This window comes from Dipodomys ordii, unplaced genomic scaffold, assembly GCF_000151885.1.
Source record: "Dipodomys ordii isolate 6190 unplaced genomic scaffold, Dord_2.0 Scaffold1, whole genome shotgun sequence".
Taxonomy (NCBI): domain Eukaryota; kingdom Metazoa; phylum Chordata; class Mammalia; order Rodentia; family Heteromyidae; genus Dipodomys; species Dipodomys ordii.
The window spans coordinates 5,916,903-5,940,909 of NW_012267217.1; the positions used below are offsets into that span (position 1 = coordinate 5,916,903).

At 38.5% G+C, this 24,007-nt stretch overlaps 1 protein-coding gene across 1 annotated transcript in view; it reads left to right on the top strand.

The window, feature by feature from the left end:
- The window catches only part of Klf12 (Kruppel-like factor 12), a 179,773-nt gene that overhangs the window by 67,803 nt on the left and 87,963 nt on the right, over positions 1–24,007 (top strand). Inside the window, exon 3 of the mRNA XM_013010447.1 lies at positions 18,748–18,883. Coding sequence (XP_012865901.1) covers positions 18,748–18,883 — 136 coding nt within the window. The remainder of the gene's footprint in view (positions 1–18,747; positions 18,884–24,007) is intronic.

Genomic DNA, 24,007 nt, shown 5'->3' on the forward strand with positions numbered 1-24,007 from the left:
CACTTCCAGCTTTTTTCTTTTTTGCTTATGTGGTGCTGAGGAATCGAACCCAGGGCCTCAGGCATGCAAGGCAAGCGCTCTACCACTGAGCCACTTTCCCAGCCCTAATGTTATAAATTCTTATTGCTCTGATGAAAAAACTTGGAATGCTCCCAAAATTCTTTACTAAAATTTGTCTCATGAAAGTAACCTTTTGAGTCCTGTTCATCCTATTTCACTCACTTTTGTATAGCATTAGTAAATGCATGATAAATATTTATTAAAAGAAAAGGTAGATGAACATGAGTGAATAATTATAGGTTGCAGATGTGTACAGTGTTTTATAGAGATATTTAGAAATGTTGTGGCTTGATACCCTTGAATTACAAACAAGAAAATGCTACCATATAAAAGCGAGTAAAGTTCCTGTATCCTGTATACCCCAGTGTGAGTGGATGCCATGGATTTTCATGGTAATGCTATACTCGTTTTTATGGAGAAAGTGTCTCTGGCAAACAAACTAAAATCTGGTTTAATCCTGCTTTTTCCAGGCAGATACACACCAAATTTCAAGATACACACATACACAAACACACACCTCTACTCCTCACCTTGCTTTCTACCCCATGTCTGGCACACAGTGAACACTCAAGTGTTTTCATAAGGAAATGACACCATTCCCAAACTATTACTGCCTTACGTCAATGACCCATTTGTAATTAGTGCTCTGGTAGTCTTGGATATGTATTATTTCTGCTGTTTTCCAAATGCCTCATATTAGCGAATAATGCTTTTGGTACATTTATAAATGCTTGATATGACTTAGGTTTTAATAATTTTTGGAGCTCAATCCCTGCAGGTGATAAACACTCATATTCATATGGCTTCCAAACAGTACTTTTTTCCAGTTTGTAGTGTTTGTGTGTGTATGTGTACACGCACGTTCAGATACACAGGTATTGGAACTTAAACTTAGGACCTGGTGTTCTTGCTGATTAACTCTTTCACACAAGGCTGGTGCTCTACCACTTGAACCACACCTCTACTTCCAGTTTTTACTGATTAATTGGGAGATAAGTAGCTCTTGTCTTCTCTAGGCTTCCTTAGAACCTTGATCCTCAGATCCCAGCCTCCTGAGTAGTTAGGATTACAAGCATGTCAACCAGTGTCCAGCCCCAAACAGTCTTAATAATCCAACCAGTTGTAATGGAGGGACAGTGCCATATGAAAATTGTCATTTCTTTATTCTTCCATTCCCTGGTTAAATATCTTGCCTGTGACCATAGGACAAATAATGGCTTTGATTAGGCCCAGGCAATTAATCGAATCAGCTAGGTTTCTCATATAACAGTAATGCCATTTTCATTTCTCAGTCAGGATGAAACAAGTTATGCCTTCTAGCCCACTGCCGTTATCTGTGTCAGCATCATCCTACTATAAAATCGGGAAACTGTGGAGTATGGATAATCCCACCATAAATTGTAATAAAAATTACCACGGCAGACTCTCTATTCTGTCCATTAAGTTCATAGACACAGTCTCTTTGTACATAAAGTTTTATGAAATAAATGGACCAGTTCTTCTGTCTCTTCCAGATAGCAAGCTGTTTTGATTTAAGTGCTGATAATGGAACAATCAGTTTTTGGTGGCCGAGATATGTATTAGAAAAACATAAATTTCACTTCACTTAACAAACCTTAAATAAAAGAAAAATGCTACTTTAACTCTCACCATGAAGTTAAATATGTCTGTGAGAGAAAGAATGCTGAGCTTACTGTGGTGGTTCCATTTGTTGTTCCCATAAAGCGATGATTTGGTTTCAGTCTGAATGGTGTGTTAAGTAAACCCAAGCACATATCTCAAATGGTGTTGGGACAATTGCTTCTAATCCCTTCTGTGGTTAGAAGGAATTGTCAATTTCTTGAATGCATTTTTGTTTCTCCTGTGGTAAATTCGAGGGCTTTCCTCACTATCTCTAGAGTGGCATTTGTCAGAAGTGAATGTTTTCAATCAGTTCTTCCTTTGTAAACGGGGGATGAGGAGGAGGGTAATGGGGGTGGGGGGAGGGTCATGGGGGTGGGTACACGTGTGTGCACATACATACCAATATTGGGGCTTCAACTCAGAGCCTGTGCACTGTCCTTTAACTTGCCTTCTCAGTGCTAACATTCTACCACTTAAGCCACAGCTATATCTTCAGTTTTTCAGTGGTTAATTAGAGAGAAGAGTTTCCACCGTCTTTTTCTGCCTTGGCTGGCTTCAAACCACAACCCATAGATCTCAGCCTCCTGACCAGCACTAGTTTAACACAGGGCCTCTTTAATAGAGGAGGAGGAAACCTTCTGGAGACCAGCTCATAAATCCTCAAGGAATGTGAACTAAACTGTGGGGGAAGTTATTTGTCTTAGTGAAGACAGACTAAGTAGCACTGGAGGTGAAAGTTGAAGAGGACTATGGCTCTTAATACACAGAGTAGTAGATGGGAATACGCTAGGTCAAGAAGAGAGTCAATATTAAGGGCCAAACATGGACAATGTGTAAAGGTTGCAGAATAATACCACTTTTCTGAAGCATCCAGGGTGGCATGTTCTCACATACACATAGTTTATATGATATAAAACATATATTGCATGTGTGATATGTATTATATGTTACCTATGGGAAGGACCTGAATCCACTCACTTCCCAAAGCTGTTAGCTCTTAGCTTAGATCTATTTCTTGCCTTCTTTCTGAACACAATTTTCTAGCTGTTCATAGGCAGAAAAATAACAAAGAAAAAAATAAAAGAATATTTCTGTCTTTCATTATTTAACTCAAGACCTCTAAATTTTTCTTTCAGTAGAGTTTTATGAATTTATCAGCCTTGATAATTTGGTAGCATTTTGCATTCTGTAGTTTTCCTTACCAGAAGAAAATATAAAACCCAAGTGCTTATTCCTGTAATCCTAGTTACTCAGGAAGCTGATATCTGAGGATCTCAGTCAACCTAGGCAGGAAAGTCTGTGAGACTTTTTATCTCTACTAAAATGCCAAAAAATCCAGAAGTGGAGCTGTCACTCAAGTTGTAGAGCTCTATTAGCCAAAGTAACTCAAGAATGGAGCACAGGCTCTGAGTTCTAGCCCCAGGACTTGCATATACATACACAAAAATGCACACACTTGCACACATACTCTGATTTTTGCATAATCAGTCTACGGGTTGTTCAATATCATTTTAAGACATTTCTTGCCCCTGCCTAGAGCTCTTTTGAGCAAAAAATTATTAAAAAATTTAAAATGCTCACATACCTCTACCCAGATTGAGAAAATTCCCTTTGTCTATAAAGGATCTAAGGGCAAAAAGTGTCAACATTTTAAACAAAGATGTCAAATTTCTTAAAGTAATAACTTGAAAAATTACAGCAAGGTCTTTCTGCAGGAAATCAAATAGGCTTACATGGCCCTTAAGTCCTTGGAGATAAATACTTTATTACAGCATCATAATTGCTTTGGAAGTAAAGGCCATTAGTAATGAAAGAAAGGTTAAATTATTGTCAGTCTAGTTGAAGAAGGCCGCAAAGTGTGTAATTAATCTTAGGAAGATATTTATTTAAATCACTGAAATAGTAACTAACCTTTATTGGATATACATTCTTTTGTGCTTTACATATGTTATTTTAAGCTCTACAATAACCAATATTTATATAGTATTGCCTATCCTGTATAGATAAGAAAACTGATAGTCCAATAGCCTCCTCTACTCCTTAAAGGCACAACACCTTGAATTAAATCACATTTTATAATATTTCAGAGCCATTTTCCATAGTCATACTTGACACTTCATTGAATATGTTAATTATATAGAGATTTTTTTCAATATTAAGTATCCCAACTTCATATTTCTCCAAATAAGGTAACATTAAACTAAGTGCAAAACTGTATTTCAAAATCATTTGTGTGAAAATATAAAGCTAATAATATAGGAAATGTGTGCATGTAACACCAATTGTATGTGAATTTCAGGGGAATTGCATGGAGTAATTCGATGTAGTTAAATATTGACATTAGAGTGTACTGTTGTATGTTTCTATTTCTCTACCCTCTTGCAGCATGAGAAACAACAGCCTGCAGCTGTAGGTTAGCATTTCGAGGTGTAGGGAAATTTTGTCAAAGTGTGGTTCACTGAGCTTCAGACATCAACATCTTTGTCATTTTAAGACATTTCTTGCCCCTGCCTGGAGCTCTTTTGAGCAAAAAATTATTAAAAAATTTAAAAAGATGCATAAAACACAGACAGGCTTCTTCTAGTCTGCCTCTCTCTAATGATGGTTATTTTCCACAACACACACACACACACACACACACACACACACGAAAAACACAAAGACATGGCCAACATTTATTATTACTGTTATATTTATTTTTCTAACATTAATGAGCTCAATAAAGTCCTGAGCACTAGCCAATAGCTAATAATCATTAGAACATTACAGTTTGAGAATTCTCCTGGCTAACACAACGCAGATGTTCAGAGGAGCTTTCTTCAAAAATGGAAAGCAAATTCCCAACATGATATATGTGGTTATGGAGAATAGCTTCATAGAAAGAGCTGGCATTTTCCAGTTGTTGTTTTTTTTTTTTAATCAGATTCTTTTGTGTTTTACATAGGTTAAGAGTAAACTGCTTTAAATGCTGTCCAAGAGATATTACTGTTATGATATGTTCGAGTATGTTCTGTATCCCCAAAGTCATGATTTTAGTAAAACAAGCCATTTATCATATAACAAGTGTGAGTGGTAGCTGGCGATGCACTATTTAGTAGCATTATTGTGCCCATTGGTATAATCTGCAGTAATCAAGGTAGTATAACCTCCAATTATGTGTTTTATTATCTCATTATCTACCTTGCAACTAGTACAACCATTAAGAGGTCCTTTTTTTTTTTTTTTGCCTTCTTGGCCAATTGTGATCATTTTTAATGTTAATCACATAATAAGCCCTTCATACTTAAAGGTAATCTCCCTTTTGGTGAAAAAACTTAAACAGTTGTACCTGTGTCATTTTGTAAATGGAAGCTTAGTTTTTCCATTCATAAATCTAAATGAGCTTGTGAATGATTATAAACTATTTTTCAGTGCTCTGCTCTACTTCGATAATTAAGGCAAACATTGAGAATGCAATCATCCTGAACAAGGAAAAGTGTGTGCTAGAGATAGACTCTGTTCCTCACATCTATTTACTTATTCCATATCTTATTTCAGAAAAGATAGAAGAAATATGACCCTCTTTATTACTGTTGTACATCAGTCCAAGCTGTCAGTGGCAAAAACATAACTATTCAACCAGGCATTTGGTTTAGAGAGGCCTTACATGTTTGTAAGGTTCATAACGGACTGTCCATCTCAAAATTGAGAATGGCAGAATATTTTTGAAGTAGAACTTTCTACTCCAGCTTCTTTAGGCTTATGTCTATATATATAAATGGACACATACACACAGAGAAAATGGGAAATGGGTGTTCATATAAATAAGATGCCAGTTTTTAGAAATTATTGTACTTATTTTTGTTTTGTGCAGTACTGGGGTTAGAACTCATGACATTGCACGTGCATTAGGTAGGCACCCTTCCATTCAAGCCATGCCATGGGACATAGAAACTGTTGTACTTGGAAAGAGATGAGTTCTTCACTTAGTATTGTAAACTTTTTATTCCTTACATTGTACGACTTGCTTGAGAATAGCATAAAAGGATCTTCCAGTTATTTAAACAAACATGTAATTATACTTAGTACCCATTTATTTTCTTTGTTGCTCTATGGTTTATTTATCAAAACGAAATAAAATCTGAATGTCGGAAGTCAAAAAAGCTATGATCTCTTACATTTTTAGCCTTTTTTTCTTATTAAGGAATTTACTACTCTCAGAAGCAGGAGGGGCTTTCAGACAGAAGTTTGTGTAAAGCCGGCGCAAAGCCAAGAAAGCCAAGAAGTTTGCCACATGCTTTACATCTTATGTTCTCCCCTAACCCAGCGCCACTAGTGTGTGTTAGGTGCAGAGTTCTCAGAACCCTTGATCACCTGGCAGAATGAGAATTTTTACATAGTTCTTTGGGATGTTAACACGATGGACATTGGTAGTCACATAGCATCTTTTTTTTGTTTGTTTGATTGTTTTTGGCGGCTGTGGGGCTTGAACTCTGGGCCTGGGCGCTGTCCCTCAGCTCTTCAGCTCAAAGCAAGCGCTCTATCACTTGAGCTACAGTGCCACTTCCGGTTTTTTTAGTGGTTTATTGGAGATAGGAGTCTCATGGTCTCTCCTGCCTGGGCTGGCTTTGAACCTCGATCCTCAGATCTCAGCCTCCTGAGTAGCTAGGATTACAGGCATGAGCCACCGGCGCCCGGCTGTCACATAGCATCTGAGATGCCTGCTTTCTCTGGGTTTCTGTTCTGGGGTGTATATGTTTGTTAGGATGCAAGTATGAAGTCACGTATTTGGGAGTTGGTATATAAGTGCGTTGTACAACACAAGGCTTAAATCAGTAATGCTGTGTGTTGTCTGTGGCCCACACAGACCCTCTTGCAAGAAGTTTGGTGGAAAGGCTTCTATATGTATACCTATCAATCCCTCAACAAGAACTTTCCATAAAGGGTTGGTTTTGTTTTGTTTTGTTTTGTTTTGCTTTAATGTGATGCGGTCAGCATGGGGTGGTCACATGGGGCTGTTGGGTTGTACCTCAGCCTGAGACACTTCCTTAGCATGTTCTTGGTCCTGAGTTTGATTGCTCAGCACCATGAAAAAGGAAAAGAAGAAAAACATCATTCTTGGTAGAAACAGAAACAGAAGCGCTTATCCTCAAGACCATGGGCAGAGAAAAACCAGTGGCTAAGAGTTGAGATAAAGAGATACACGCAAATAGAAGTAAGAGGTTCAACAGCACATCAGTAAACAAAGTCAAGGGTTTTGATGGTCTTCAGCCGAATCTTTTTATTGATTGATTGGTATTATAAAGGTGATGTATAGCGGGGTTACAGTTGTATATGTTAGGTAATAAGTACATTTCTTTTTGAATAATGTCCTCTCTTCCCTCACTTTATCCCAATTTTCCTCCCATCCTCCCTCACAAGTTGTCCAGTTCATTTTCAACACAGTATGTAGTAAGTAGAAAAAAACCTTTACAACAGGCTAGTGACAAATGATTCAAACTCAAATCTTGGCTCAGATTTTCTGTGTGTTTGAAGAAATTGTCTTATTGGCTGAGATCTCATTTTTTTTTATTTGTGAAAATATCATACTGAGGGGTTACAATTACATAGGCAAGATAATGAGTACATTTCTTATCAAGCATTGTTGCCTCCTTCTTTATTTCTCCTTCCCATCCCTTCCCTTCCCCCCTCCCCAAAGTTGTAAAGTGTGTTTTTGACAAATGATAGATCTATTCAACATCTAGAAGACACCTTCAGAAAGCCTAATCTGAAGATAATGGGTGGAGAGGAGCACCTAGAGACAGAAGTTAATGGTCTAGGAAATTTGTTTAACAGGATCCTAGCAGAGAACTTCCCAAACATACAAAAAGATAGGCCTATTCAGATACAAGAAGCTTTTAGAACCCCAAATAGACCAGACCAGAACAGGACATCCCACCCACCGTCACATTATAATCAGCACAGGATCAATTCAGACCAAGGAAAAGATCCTTTAAAGCTGTCAAGGAGAAAAGATCAGTCACCTATAAAGGGAAACCAATTAGAATCACCTCAGATTTCTCAGCAGAGACAATTAAAGCAAGAAGAGCCTGGAATGATGTATGCCATGCCCTAAAGAAAAACAACTATCAACCAAGAATACTGTACCCAGCTAAACTCTCCTTCGTAACTGAAGCTCAAATAAAAACCTTCCATAGCAAAGAAAAACTGAAACAATATATCTCCACCAAACCAGCCCTACCAAAGATTCTTAAAGATGTCTTACACATAGAAAGCCAACAACACTACAATAAAGGCCAAGAAACCACACCTAAATTGAGAATCCAAGAACCATAGGAAGAACCCAGTTGCCACAGCCCCCAAGAAGGTGGATAAAATGGCAGGAATGCCCAAATACCTCTCAGTCCTTACATTCAGCTGTATCTTTAAGAATGGCATGGGTCTACTTTATTTCTAAAGAGAAGTCAAGACTTGTCTTTTAAAATGACAGTTGCAGTCAATTTCAGTATAGTTTGGAATGAGGAATAGAGAAGAAAATATTTGAAGCAATGAGAGAACATTATTACTTAATAATTATTAAACAATTAAACATTAAAATAATGAATAAATAAAATAAATAATACAAAGTGTTAAATAATTAATCATTTTATTATATCATCATCATTACTATTATTATTACAGTTCCAATTTGTGTCTTAAAGGATTTAATTTTCTCCAGTCCCCAATTCAGAAAGAAAACACAGGGAGTGCAAAAATACTAAAGCCATGAGATAAGTGAATAAAAACAGCATGATACATGAATATGAGTTTGGTGATCTCATTAGTTCTATATGTGCTCACCACAAAATCACTTTATTATTAATTATTATAAATCTGCTGTGCCTGAAGTGGATTCAGTTTTGAGTAAATCACTTGGAGCTGCTTAGCTTGTGCTTGGGTAGCTCTCGTGAGCCGACCTGTGGGACAGTTTGGGTGGGAAGGCTTGGGAAATCCTGAGCTGTGAGATCCAGGGATCCTCTGAAGCCCAGGGAATTATGGAGAACACAAGCCTGAAGGAAATGCCTATTCATTCATTTATTCATTCATTCAATTTTTATGAACTTAAAAAAAAATCATAAATGCCGCTGGGCACCGGTGGCTCACACCTGTAATCCTAGCTACTCAGGAGGCTGAGATTTGAGGATCGAGGTTCAAAGCCAGCCCAGGCAGGAAAGTCCGTGAGACTCTTATCTCCATTAAACCACTAGAAAAACTGGAAGTGGTGCTGTAGCTCAAGTGGTAGAGCGCTTGCCTTGAGCTGAAGAGCTGAGGGACAGCACCCAAGCCCCACCACTGACAAAAAAATATTTTAAAAAGATCATAAATGCCTTTTGTTCTTTAAGACAAACTTCCAGGGAACAGAAGATAAGTCTGTATTCATTTTAGCTTTTCAAACAATTGTGTTGTTTCAGCCAGGTGCTAATAGCTCATGCCTGTAATCCTATCTACTCAAGAGGCTGCTTTCTGAGGATCATGGTTCCAAGCCAGTCCTGTCAGGATTGTTCACAAAAGTTTTATTTCCAGTTAACCACCAAAAAGCCAAAAGTGGAGCTTAGCTCATCTGGTAGAGTACCATCCTTGAGCAAAATAGCTAAGGGACACTGCTCACCAAAAAAATAAGATAAAAATAAATTGCGGTTTCTGTTGTGATGTTTTAGAAAAATGAAGCCCACTTGCTGTTGAGATAATTACAACAAATATGAATCCTAAATTAAATGAGATGGATGTGGAGATATTTGTAATTGAGTCCCTCAAAGGAAAGGGAAACCTATTCAATGTAATTTAGCTGGAAAGTGAATAAAAATTATGAAATATTTTTATTTCTCTGTCAGCCCATGGCCTGCTGAAACTAAAAAAGTGTAAAATACTCTGTGAGTTTCCAGAGTAATAGAGATTTAATGATTGTGACTTCTCTTCCACAAGTGTTAATATTAGAAGGTGAGTCAGAATGTGATTTTCGAAATAAAATGTGAATTAGACACTTTTAGCATTATATTACACTCTCTTGTCAAATGGGAGCCCCTGGGATTCTTTTAAATAGAATTCTGCATCTCTTACCACCATCTTCATCAACTCTTCCATTTACAAGTATACAAGGACACAATTGAGATGGCCTCTGAACCTATTGTCCAACAGAATAATGTCAGCTAAGTGTGTACTTAACAATTCACAAAGGAAAGTACAAAAGTGCCACAGGATTCTCTAAATAGAAAGCACAGTAGAGCCTGCATTTAATCAGAAAGGGAAAGGAAGGTTCATGAGAAAGATATTCCATAGGAAAGGTAGGTTTGAATTAGTTGAATTATGTGCAGAAGAGAAAGGAATAGCCTTATAGAAAGCCATATTAATCAGCAGTAGCGATTAGACTCGTAAGATTTACGAATGGAAGTTAGAGAAGCATTGTAAACAGTGTATGAACCTGATATGTTAAGTAGTGGGGAAATTTTAAGGATTTCAGCAGTAAGGGAGATGTTTTAGGAAAGTCTTAGATTCACACAGCCACCTACACAGAATTGCCATATGAGAGAAAGGTACTTAGGTAGCAGGGTGTTGAGTAACTGTGAGGTGAAGGCAAGAGTGATTACTAGCTGATTTAAATGAGTATTTGGCAGAAACAAGTGAAATGAGTGAAGAGTCTGGAACCTGGGAGAAGAGGATCATGACAAAAATATTGGTTATAACCCAGACTCAAGGAGCACGTATAGGACTTGAATTTAATATGAGTTCTAACACTTTTGATAAAGATTTCATCCATTGGATGTATGTAGGAAGTATGAGCCCGGAGTTGAGGGGTGAGGTTAAAGCTGGGACTATAGATCTAATAGGCAAATGCCTATACTCCTAGCAACTCAGGAGACTGAGATCTGAACATTGAGGTTTAAAGCTAGCCTGGGTACAAAAGTCCATGAGACTCTTCAATTAACCACTAAAAAGCCAAAAGGGGAGGAGTGGTAGAGCATTGGCTTTAGGCAAAAAAGCCCAAGGAGTACATTTGGTCCAGATTTCACACCACACACACACACACACACATACACACACACACACCACACACACACACACACACACACACACACACACACACCACAGAGTGAAGCAAACTGAGGCCCTGCAAAATTGGTCCTTCTCAGAGTTCACCATGCCTTGAGTCAGGCTTTACTTACTCACAGATGTTTGTCTCATCCTAGATCTTGATGTACTGGAAACATAAGCCATGTATTTGAACAACTGATGATATTTTTAAAACCACATGAGCTCAGAATGTCAACTATGCAAATATCTGATGAAGTGCCTGCTTCATCACCCTTCAGATGATAAAGTCCTGAATTTAATTTACTACATTGTGCAACTAGCAGGAAGTAGTAACTGAAGAGGAAACAGCTACTGGGGTTTTTACATAATATTAATGTCACTGATGATTCCCATGTGTCTCTATCCAGCTAGGTCCCTAGGCACATAGATAGCCAGAGGCATCTTTACCAGATGACAAAATTCAGCTCTTGTCATTTTCCTGCTCAGAACTGTCCAATGACTTCCCTTCTCACTGCTTTGAGCACAACTCAAAAGCAGTTCTGAGCATGTCCCTTCTGTCCTGGGACGCTTCCTTCTCCCTTTGTTGGCTCTGCTTGCAGCCTCAGGCAGCTTCTGAGACACAGAAAACATATGTTTACCCACCTTAGAGGCTTTGGGACTGTAATGTGTGCTGTTCTTGGAATGGCCTTGATCTCCACGTCAGAACATCTGCCCGCATCTGCAAGCCCTTCTCACCCCATTTCTTCAGGATTCTGCTCTCAGAGTCCTTCACAGGAGACCTTTTTTGGCCACCCTCACTGACATGGTCTGCCTCGCTCTCAGCGACTCCTGTGTACCTACGCTGGCATTTATCTTATCTGATACAGTATGTGTTGTCCTTCATTAATTTACTATTACATCCAGTGTGAAGGCAGGAGTTGTAATCTACTCAGATCACTGCATTTTGCAGTGCCCAGAAGAGTTTTATACCTTGTAAGTGTCCAATAACTCTTGACTAAAAGTACAAATGAAACTTCAGATCAAGCAAAAAGTGTTTGAAGCTTGCTGGTGGCTCACATGTATAATCCTTGCTACTTAGGAGGCTGAGATCTGAGGATCATGGTTCAAAGCCCCCAAGGCAGAAAAATCTATGCGACTCTCATCTCCAATTAACCACTGAAAATCCAGAAGTGGAGCTGTGGGTTACATGATAGAGTGTCAGCCTTGAGCACAAAAGCCAAATGAGAGTGCAAGGCCCATAGTTCAAGACTCAATACTGGCACACAAAAAAGGGAGGAGGGAAGGGAAGGGAAGGACGAGACCTTTGATATATTACCTAGTATGTGTTCTGGCCCTGTCAGGCATTTCAGTTGAGTAAAATCTGTTGAAATGAAAACTGCTTGACTAGAATAGTCCAGAAGATGGTGAAGAACTTGGAAGCAGTGTAAGGCAACAAGATGGCTAAAGAATGGTACCTGTGCTGCGTGCTCCTTTACTCCTAACAATAGCTATAACAGAGGAGGAAGCAGAATTGGATGTACAAAACTCAACTGATAGTTATGAGTGACAAGGCAGGAGTCTCTAAAGGCAGAGCTGTGATTTTTATCCCAGCTGGTTCTCTTTGGAACAACTCTTCACAATACATTATTGGAAAAGGATTCTTCCAGTACCTTCCGGATAATGTGAATGCTCCCCCTAGCCCTCTTTCCTTGCTTGTTCCTCCTCAAACATCCATTTTTGCTTGTTCCTCCTCAAACATCCATTTTCCTTCCTCTTCCTTGTTTCTAGTAGAAAGCTGCAGCTCTTTGGAGCCAAGTTTTCTGTAACTGGGACATGTCTCAGCCTTGGCAGGGGAAACAAGTAGGGCATTTGTTGGTTGCAGAAAGTCTGTGAGTGGCTGGAAAAAGGAGGAGAGCTAGCCCAACAGCACCATGGTAGCTGAGCCTGGCTGCCTTGGACCCTTCTATCTGTGGGTGCTACCTCTAAACCCTGACATGCACACCGGAAGCAATTTGGTGCCCCCCTTTTTTCTTTCAAATTCTTTATTGTGATTAAGTGGTTACATAATTCCCCAAATTTCACAGTATTATGGGATAGTGATGCGTAAAGTCACAATCATATTCTAATTTTCATGGAGCAAATTGTCTATCGTGGTCTCTAACATTTATGAGGTCTATGAGCTTTGCGATACAGTTATTTCTTCCACATTGGGTGGTATGTACATTTCTTTTGTTTTGCATAGCATCAGCTGTTCCGTCTTTCCCTCTTGTTCCCTCCCTCCCATCGCTGCCATTGAGTTGCTTAGTTTATTTTGATCAATGTCCAGTGCAGCTGATGGGTCCTGCTGTTGCATGTTTTTCCCTGATTCCCTCTAGTTCTGTGTCATCCTCCTGGTTTCCCTCCCATGTTTGTGCCTCCTTTTGAGATCCTTCCTTCCTTCCTTCCTTCCTTCCTTCCTTCCTTCCTTCCTTCCTTCCTTCCTTCCTTCCTTCCTTCCTTCCTTCCCTTCTCCCTCCCTTCCTCTCTTCCTCCCTTCCTTCCCTTTCTCCCTTCCTTCCTTCCTTCCTTCCTTCCTTCCTTCCTTCCTTCCTTCCTTCCTTCCCTCCTTCCCTTCTCCCTCCCTTCCTCTCTTCCTCCCTTCCTTCCCTTTCTCCCTCCCTTTCTTTCTTCCTTCCTCCCTTCCTCCCTTTCTCCCTTCCTCCCTTCCTCCCTCCCTCCCCCTCCCACCCTCTTTCTTTCTTTCTTTCTTTCTTTCTTTCTTTCTTTCTTTCTTTCTTTCTTTCTTTCTTTCTTTCTTTCTTTCTTTCTTTCTTTTTCTCTCTTTCCCTTCCCTTCCTTCTTTCTCCTCTCCTCCCCATCTCCCTCTCTCCCCTCCACTTTATTTCTTTCCTTCCCCTCTCTTTCTCCCCTCCCCTCCCCCCTTTGTCCTCTTCTCTCTTCTTCTTCTCCTCCTCTCTTTTTCTTTCCTATTCCTACTCTCCCTAGCTCTTCTACTCCCCTCCTCTCTCCTCTCATCTTCTTATGTGTGTGGTACTATGTTGGGGATCAAACCCAGTCATATTTATGCATTCATTCACTTAGTCATTCATTTACTAGGATTTAAACCCAAGGCCTTGCACTTGTTAAGCTGGTGTACTACTTCTGGACTGTGAGTCCAGCTCTGATTCTCACTGATTATTTTTAGGATAGGATCTTGCTCGGCACTGCGCCCATTCCTGGACTTTGATACACTTACTTCAGCTTTCTCACTATCACTGGGGTGGCAGGTGCAAGCCACTGTGGTAAGCTTGCATCCATGTTGTTGGAGTCTCATGGATTTCTCTGTCTAGACAAGCCTAGAACTGGAATCCTCCCTAGGTCAGTCTCCCAAGTAGATCAGGTTACAAGCACACACTACTCAGCCTTTGGTGAGGGGTGTCAAGACTTTGTCTTAGTGCAAAGTATATGTAATATTGTCCCACTATCACATGGGAGGGGAAAAGAGCAGTTTAGATGTGTTGGGTGGGTTGCAGAAAGTCAAAGTGGGATGGAGAGCTTCAGGTGACCACATACCTTTCGTGATCATTGCTGTCAAGTATGAGCTTAAGAGGGGATATGGAAAGGCTTTGTTCCTGTGAGCGGTAATAGAATAGATAGTAATAGGTAGAAGTGTCAGAAAGCCTCTCCAGTGTCAAAACATCTGTCTACACATGGTGAATATCTTAAATTGAAAGATATGGTAGAATTTAGTGTGTAGCCATTATTATACTTGCATATTAATATCCCACTGAAGCTTTAAACCATGTAGGAGGCTGTCACTTGGAGGGAGGCTAGATGAGAGTGGGTGAGTGTATATGCGGTCTTAGTTTGCTCATGTCATTTTTAAGAATGTCTGGGAGAATCTGGGAGATTATGCACACATTGATTGTGTACTGTTCTCTTAAGAAACTATCCCCCAAATGAGTAGATTAATATAGCAGCTCTTTTGTGTGTTTGCAATGCCGTGGGTGAAAAATTGGATGTGGTTTTCCAGGCAGTCATCTGGTGGCTGGAATGTGGCCCACCAGTCTGAAATAGGTCACACACATGGCTGCCAGCTGGGATTGGCTGCCCGGTGTGTAACAAGTCTCTTATATACCCTCTCAGGCTTCTTTACATGGATGAGTAACTTTGAAAACCAGCCCAGTGAAAGGGGAAAGCCAATGGGCGAGGATTATTAAAGACTTCAATCACTTTACTAGTAGTCCATTGGCCACATCAAGACATAGAGTCCAGCCTCATCATAATCAGAAACAGCCACACAGGGACACGGATGTAAGGACTTGTGCTGTATTACTGTCACAGTCTACCATGGGTAGACTTGACCATCAGTCAGTTCAGCTGCAGACATTGGGATTCTGCAGAGATCTTCTTGGGAGTTTTGTCATATGGGATTAAAGTCATACAGTGTTACAGAACCCTCAACTCCCAAGTGCCTTTTGTCTTTGAGGTTTTTTTCAAATTTAGAGAGAGAAAATCTTCTCAGATGTTTATAGATCAGTTCTCTACTAGGGACACACACACACACACACACACACACACACACACACACACACACACACACACACACACACACACACACACACACACAGAGTCAGATTGCTGGTGTAACTTTTATATTGTTTCTAAATCAGCACCATGGAGAATTAATCCTTCCTAAAGGGCTCCAGTGAATAGAGGTTAACTAGGGTAGAGATCTATATCCACATTTAATAAAAATAGAGTGGAATTATGCAAGTATGTAGATAAGCTAATCATCTGACCTAATCAGCAATGCAAATTTTTATAAAAAGCTTTTCTAATTACTTCCTCAGCTTGGCTGAAGGTATGGGTAAAATGAATTTCCCAGCATGGTAGCAGATGTATTTCATAATATTTATTGAAAATATTGGAAAGAAATCCTCAATTATCATGCTCCTAAAAAGTACATCAAAAAAGATATCTCATTTAACATACTGTTCACTTTCATTTAGCTGTAAACATAACATAATTTAGATGATCCTGTAACAACTCTCACACAAGTCATTTGGAATGTTTCATACACTTAGAATTGAACTTTCAGGGCCAGATTGCTTCTTGGTTAGGTGCCTGTATTTTCCTTGAATTGTGTCACTTACATTTGCAAGCTCCAGTTGTCTAGGACAACATTAAACCACTAGGATAAGACTATCCTTTGATTATTCTCTAATTTGATACCTTCCTAAAGGTGTCTTAACAAAGGAAGTTTCATCAACTTAAATATTACGTTGCTGACACAGGCACATGTAACAACGCCATATGAGATTTGGAAGTCTAGATAGATTGTGAATTCTTTTTCTTGGCTGATTTTGAATAGTTATAAATGGATGTTAAATCATTTTAGAGCAAAATTGTCCAGGAAGAAACTATGAATTCCTGGCTGAAATACCTGTATCTTCCTTTAGTTTTGTGCTGGTTATTTATTTGCACCTTCCGTTTTGGGTTTGCTCAGTATCTTTCTGGTATGCATGAGTGTTCATGCATTACATAACCATGTCTTAGTCAATAACAGACTACTCCTACAATGGTGGTCCCACAAGATTGTGCCATGTAGATGGCCTTTTTCACCATTTTCGTTTATGTAGACAGACTCTAATATTATAATCAAAAGTGTATAAAATTATTTAACAACACATTTGACAAAATTTATCCATGTCCTCAATTGACAACACGACCATAGATTCCTCTTAATATAGGTTATTGTCCCAATTTCTGTTGCCTATAAGCAAAACAACTCCTAAGTAATTCCTTCGGTGCTGTTAGACTGTCTGAATAGTTCGGTTCTGTGTTTTATCAGTTTGTAGTGGGGCTGGTTTGCTACTCAGAATTTTTCCCAATATCCCTCTTCTGAGACAAAGGGAAAATCAACCATTGTTTGGAACCACAAAAACCTACAAAGAAAGCATTCCGAAGCTCTTACTGAAAGTTACTTCATCATTGCTAGTATTTGAGGAGGTAAACACTATATTTGAGGAAATTATAAATATAGAATTCACATAACAGTGAAATTCTCATTAGAGTACAAGGCCATAAAACATGGATGATCCATCAACATGTGACTGAACTTCTTAGTTATATTGAAGCTAGGACATAGTTATGTAACTATACATAGCAATAAGGCATAATATCTTTATATGTCCAAATTCTTCTATCACTAGGTCAGTTTTTACTATTGAAATTTTTTAAATGATCAATTCTTTGTTGTGAGTGACTGACCTGAGTCTTGTAGAATGTCCTTGACTGCTTTTCTAGAAGATGACAGTATCACACACCTTCTTCCAAGCTTTGACAATCAAAAGTATCTCTAGCCTGATACTGGTATCTGGTGACTGTAATCCTACCTATTCAGGAGGCTGAGATCTGAGGATTGGAGTTGGAAGCCATACTGGGTAGGAAAGCTCATGAGACTCTTAGCTCCAATTAACCACCAGAAAAACTGCAAGTGGCACTTTGGTCAAGTGGTAGAGTGCTTGCCTTGAGCTGAAGAGCTCAGGGACAGTGCCCAAGCCCTGAGTTCAAGTCCTAGGACTGGCAAAAAAAAAAGTATCTCAACATGCTGCCAGAATCGTATAGTAAGGAGCATATTTGTCTTTATTTGGAGGCATCTACTTTATATTACTGTAATTAATTCAGCCAACATTTTCCAAGCATTTGTATTGCACAAAATACGTTTTCTTTGATTTGTATTTACAGGCAGAATGTATACCAAATACACGTCTACCAAGTACTAGCTTCAATAAATGCCATTCCCTTGCTAACCAGTTCATTTTAGATATTTATAGAAAGTTTCTAGGTGTAGTTTTCCTAGTCATATTTTTATTGTGGATAGCCATAGAAAATTGGTACAGGTAGATTTAAAAAAAATGTGTTGGAGGATTTCCATTTGGTCCTAGCTAAATGTGTAGTAACAACAACAACAAAATGATTTGAGTAAAGGTCTCTTTTTCACAAATGTACCCAAATGTCATGATTTTAAATGCATTTGTACCCCAGTGTCATTATTGCCATGTTTCAAACTGTATTGTGGTTTTCTTCGTAAGGAGTGGGAGTTGAGAAAGCTTCCATTGGCACCTTTGTGGAACAGGAGTTTGCGTTGAATGTGAGTGGGTTGGAGCCATATATTTGAACAATGCAGCTGCGTAGCCGCTTAGTTCTTTTCGTTGAGCAGAGGTGCTTGTTTTGTGCCAGAGACGAAGACATGGAAATTCTCGTCAGTGGTTGCTAAAGTTGTTCATGGAGAAGCAGAAAGAAGTATAATTTAAAGAAACTCTGTGTTCACATAGTGCATATTGACAGTCTCTTTGAAAGGTTATATGATTCTGACTCATGAGGTCGGAACACAAACTTCTTACCTTGGCAACTTCACTGATGTAAGAAAATCTTATCTGGAAATGCCTTTTTTGAAAAAAAAATGAAATGAGAATGGAGATGAAGTGCCCTTTCTAGCATATATGAACAGAATGTAAATTACTGTCACCTCTGCTGTTTCTTGTACACTCACATCTCCATGTCCAGGTGAGGATCAGAAGAGACAGTTCAGTGAAATATGAAAAGTACCTAAGCCATTTCAACCTTGTTCTTCTTTAAACTCACTGTGAGAACATTACATAAGCAAACCTCCTCTACTTTGTTCTCTCCATCATCCAGAGAAAGTGCTTAATCAACTGGGACATGGCCATGATCTGCCAACAGAAGCCAATAGGCAAAAGCCAAAGGGTAGGCTAGTAGGCAGCTTATGACTGCATAATCAGCTTTTGACCTACCCCCTCCCCAGCAGTGATAATATTGTAGATTTTATAGCTTCTGTTCTGAATTGTACCTGCAACTCTTGGGAGTGCTCAGTATGCAACATAAATAATGTTCACTCATTCTAGACTAATGACTACAGAATTTCTTTTGCCAGACAGGCTCAGAAGAGATAATAATCCATGCTTGATGCTGGTCCAGGACAAAGTTTACATGCTAATTTTAATTCATTATATATGCCTTTTTTCCCCCCAGCACAAATGGAGCCCCGAGGCCTATCTCCCAGACAAAGTAAAAGTGACAGTGACGATGATGACCTGCCAAATGTGACCTTAGATAGCGTTAATGAAACTGGATCAACGGCCCTTTCCATAGCCAGAGCAGTACAAGAGTAAGTATCACGTTTTCAGGATGAAATAAGAATTGCCAAGGTGATCAATGGATAATGGGAACTGCTGCAGCTCCAGTTCCTACAGCTGTCATTCTAGCTCTCAACTGGCATATGACTCAGCTTTCCATTCAGCCTCTGTTCTTTGGGGAAGCAGATGAGTGCGAAGAATGGGGCATGTTACAGAATTGGAAGTCTGTGTTCTGTTTAAATATAAAACCTCTACTCATCTCTTCATCTTTCGTGATTCTAAAAATGAGTGTTTTTTTAAATGCCACTTACTGATTATCATTATTATTCATATACAAAGTCAAGGAAAATAAAATCCATCAAGTATCCTTATCTTGATAGGCAATTAACAGAATAGCATTCTGGTGCTTCAAATTTGAAAGATAATCTAATAATCCTTTGAAAAATAGGAATTGTGTATATTTTGTGCCAGCACTGGGCACTCAGGACCTGGGCACTGAGCTCCTTAGCTTTTTCACACATGCCTGATGTTCTACCACTTGAGATACAGTTCCACTTCTGGGTTTTGGATAGTTAGCTGATTTGATATGAAGTAGATATGGTGAAATGATCAATGAAGTTAATTAACACACACTCCATCACTTTTTATAATTACCTTTATTTTTATGAGAATACCTAAAAGCTACTTAGCAGATTTCAAATATACCATACAATGTTATTAACTGTAATCCTTATGATATATATTAGATCTTCGGAGCTTTTGTGTGTGTGTGCTGGTTTTAGGGGTTTGAATCATGACCCATGCACTCTCCCTGAGCTTTTGTGCTCACCACCAGCATTCTACCTCACAGCTTCATTTCTAGCTTCTTTGCTGGTTAAATAAAGATAATTCGCAGACTTTCCTGCCCAGTCTGGTTTCGAACCATGATCCTCACTCAGATCTCTAGGATTACAGGTTTGAACCACCAGTGCCCAGCTAGAATTACTCTTTTCCCAACTGCAAATTTGTACTCTTTGAGCAACATTTCATTTATTTTACCCCTTTTCTTCACCCCCCCCCCGAATCCACCATTCTACTGTGTTTCTGTGGATTCAGCTTTCATAGAAATAGAAATAGAAAATGGATGATAGATAGCATTCCACATGAAAGTGTAGTTCTCTGATTGGTTTTGTGTACATATTTTCATTTTACAATATTTCCTTTGGTACTACTGCAGAAGTTGTATGTATATATTAGGAGATGCCATATTCTTTATTCATGTCTGTTTTTTTTTTTTTTTGAAAAGATCAGTAAGGAATATACTTCCACCTTGGAAGTAGTTCTAGAATACCAATATCAGACCTACTAGTAGTTAATAAACTCAAGTCTGAGAAGTGCTGGCACATTGTTAGATAAAGCAAGGAGATTTTCTGCAGAAAATCAAGACTTAGACTACTGTATGGAAAATAATTTATTCTTGTCTATATTTTGTATTGTTACATTTTAACATTCTAAATTTGCTCAAAGTTAATTTTCAGTGTTCACAATTGAGAACTTCATTGTTTTCTTTTTTTCTCTCTAGATCTTCAATGCATGTTTTGGTTTCACTACTTCTCTTTCTGCTTGCCTTTTTTTTTCTTTTATTGTTAAGATGCTGTACAGAGGGGTTACAGTTACATGAATAAGGCAATGAGTACATTACTTGTCGATCATTGTTACCCCTTCCCTTTCTTCTTGTCCCACTATCCCTTCCCTTCCCACCTCCCACACTCCTACTCCCCCGCCCCCCCACTGTCTGTGCTGCTCAAAGTTGTAAAGTCCACTTCCGGTATATTGCCCTGTGGGTATCGTTGTTGCAACGGGTCATCCTGTGTCCTTGAATCTCCATTCTGTTAATTCCAAATGTGAAAAAAAAACCAACCTAACTTGAACCTCTAGCATATTCTTATCAGTAAATTACTATGTTTATGTAAAAAAGAATAAAACATAAGCTAAGGATGTAATAGTGAGAGGATTTGAAATGTTACTTGTCTGTGTCTCCATGTATAGAACTTCCATGGGAAGTATGTCTTACATAGAAAGACAACATAAAAATGTTGCAATGGAGATACCAAGTTTTAAAAACCTTGGTCAGAGTAAATTCATATTTTCTTTAAAGACTGAAGAAAACACGGTCTAAGAAGGATTCAGAGGTTTCTCTGCCTCTTCTCATTTAGGCCACAAGTACATAGCCAAGGATGAGAGGGGGAAGCTAGGTGGGGATGAGGATATTGAGGAAGACTGAGAATAGAGAGGGCAAAAGTCCTTGTGCTCAGGTCTCTGGCTCTCTGACTAGATGTTATATCCCTGGGTTAGTATCTACTGCTCCTGGATTTACCCCCTTCCCCACTCACTTCCCCACTCCCCCACTTCCCTCAATCCTAGAAAGTATACTAAATCTTTGATTTAGTCCCTTATTTTATGGATACTAGTATATATCACAAAATCCTCAACATGCCTGTAATTTTTTCCTATCCAGTATTAGTTATTTTACTATTGTTTTCACTGTTTCTTTTCTTATTATCTTGGAATGGTTTTCAGTTGAAGCTGTCACGTTATGAGTACAGGGCACCTGGATCAATGTCACCTCTTCTATCATTCTCCCCCATCTGCCCCAGCCTTACTCTTCTCTTATTTTAAGATGCATTTAAAATGAACTTTTATGAAAACATGGGTTAGATATTTATTTCATGAAGAAGTTATTCATCAAAATACATTTCCATCTTAGATACTCAAATATGTCTATCTTTAAGTATAAGAAAGCATTGCTTGGTACCTGAGGCCACCTCAGTTTATATACATTCATGTAATGAGGATGGCTGATTAGTTGAGCAATTTTCATTGATTAACTTCATCCCATATATCAGCTCAGTCAGTGACTTCTGATAAATTGAAAACAACATCCACAGTGAAACCCAAAAAGGCCTCTCCCTTGTGTGATTTCAGTTTTATAGATACCATCCATATCAGAAATCCTGTATTTAGTAGTTTTAACACATCACCTCCCTGAAATTCATTCAACATCTTTTTTTCTTGGTCTTATTTTTCCTCAGTGGTACAACAGGTCATTACCCATAACAGCTTGACAAACATAATTATGAACTAAGTGCTTAGAGATATAGAGGTAAAGGCACATGATTGAAACAAATTATTATAATTAACTGTAAACCTAGACAGAATAATGATATTTTTTAAATAGGTAAGGTTCAGCTTTGATACCCAGAACCTCTGATTTTTATACCCTTGGGTTTTTTTTTCTTCCTTTAACCCCAAACATTAGTAATATTTACTGTTTTGTTTTATCGTGCCAGTTCTGGGCCTTGAACTCAGGGCCGTGGCACTCTCCCTGAGCTTTTTAGTTCAAGTCTAGCAGTTTACCACTTTGTCATAGCTCCACTTCCAGCTTTTTCAGTATTTATTGGAGATAAGAGTCTCACAGACTTCCCTGCCGGGCTGGCTTTGAACCACAATCTTCAGATCTCAGGTAGGATTATAGATGTGAGCCACTAATCCTTACTTTTAATTTGAGCAGAATAGTCAAGTCCCATTAAGCTAAAGTATAAATGAAAAGTATCTGAAAGAGGACCCTCCCCGAAGGGATTTCTGTCTTAACCAAGGTCAATCAGGAAGAATAAGGAGTTAGATGGAATAATTTTATTACATGATGTGTAGGAGGGTGGAAAATTCATAACGCAGGTACAGAAACTAGAATGTTGTGTCCAGGATTAATTCTTCCATCATTGAACACATGTTCCTGTCCAAATTACTCTGTATCAGACTGACCTGCTATAATAACTCTATAAAAACAAAATTCTAAGTTAGTAGCATTAGAAACTTTTGCTTTGTCTGACATCCATCGTGTCTACATCTGTTAAAATGAATTTCTTCTTAAATGGCTGATTGGCAGTCACATTTAAGCTATTTAAAACAATTCAGTGTCTTCCTTCTCTTGGGTTTTATTATGTGGCTAATGTGAGGTGCCCTTCTTTTTTTAGGGGGGGAGGGTCCAGTCATGGGGCCTGAACTCTGAGCCTGGGTGTGGCCCCTCAACTCTTCAGCTCAAGGTTAGCATTCTACCACTTGAGCCACAGCACCACTTCCGGCTTTTTTCTTTTTGCTTATGTGGTGCTGAGGAATTGAACCCAGGGCCTCAGGCATGCAAGGCAAGCGCGCTACCACTGAACCACCTTCCCAGCCCCTGAAGTGCCCTTCTTTATGATATAAAAACAACTCATGGGTTCCTAGAAATGAATAAACAGCCTTAGTAGATTTTTCTTTTTCATTAAATGTTTTGTGGAAACAGACATGGTGGATAGTTAAGAGATGCTTTTTACTGCTCCAAGACTTCCCATGTAGCTAATTCAAACAGCATGATTCTGTACTTGGAACAGTGTTTTAATGATCCAAGAAAGTCAGAAATCTTAGCTGCTGGTTGTTTTGTTGGGTTTTTTTTATCTTTCTTACTGTAAATTTGTTGAGTAGTTCTTACCCCTTGTGCTTTTACTTAATCCCCTTATGATGATTGTGTTAATGTCTTTTAAATTACAACAAAGAACAGTGGTAGAGAGGATGAAGGAAGGAAAACAAAAACCATTACTAAGAGCCTCCTTTTGGTAGATTATATGAAACTCATAGTTTCCATTTAATTTATATCAGGATACTATTTTCATTTTGCAGATTACAAAACAGAAGATAGGAGAGGTTTATTTCATCCTTAAGAGGTCTTGTAGCATGTAAATTATAGAACTCATTCAAATCCAAGTTTATCTAACTGAAAGTTTTAAATCTTTCATGAAGGGCTACGTACACTCTGTTTTTACATTATAGCTTTAATATCTCTGTAACATAACTATCTTCATTTAGCCTGCTTTCATGAACTTTGAACTCCAGCACAATTTATGATACAATTTTACTTTTTAAAAATATTATTTTCTTTAATCTCTGTTAAGCATATAAGTGGTATGATATAAATTTACTTTATTATTTATTTTCCTTTTCTTTATCTTTAAGCAGTTGTACAAGGGGGTTATAATTCCACAGGCAAATTTATAAATACAATGCATCTTGATCAATGTCTCCCCTCTGTGACAAAAATTTTAGACTACCAAATCTTTAAACTCATTGTTACTCTAAGTATA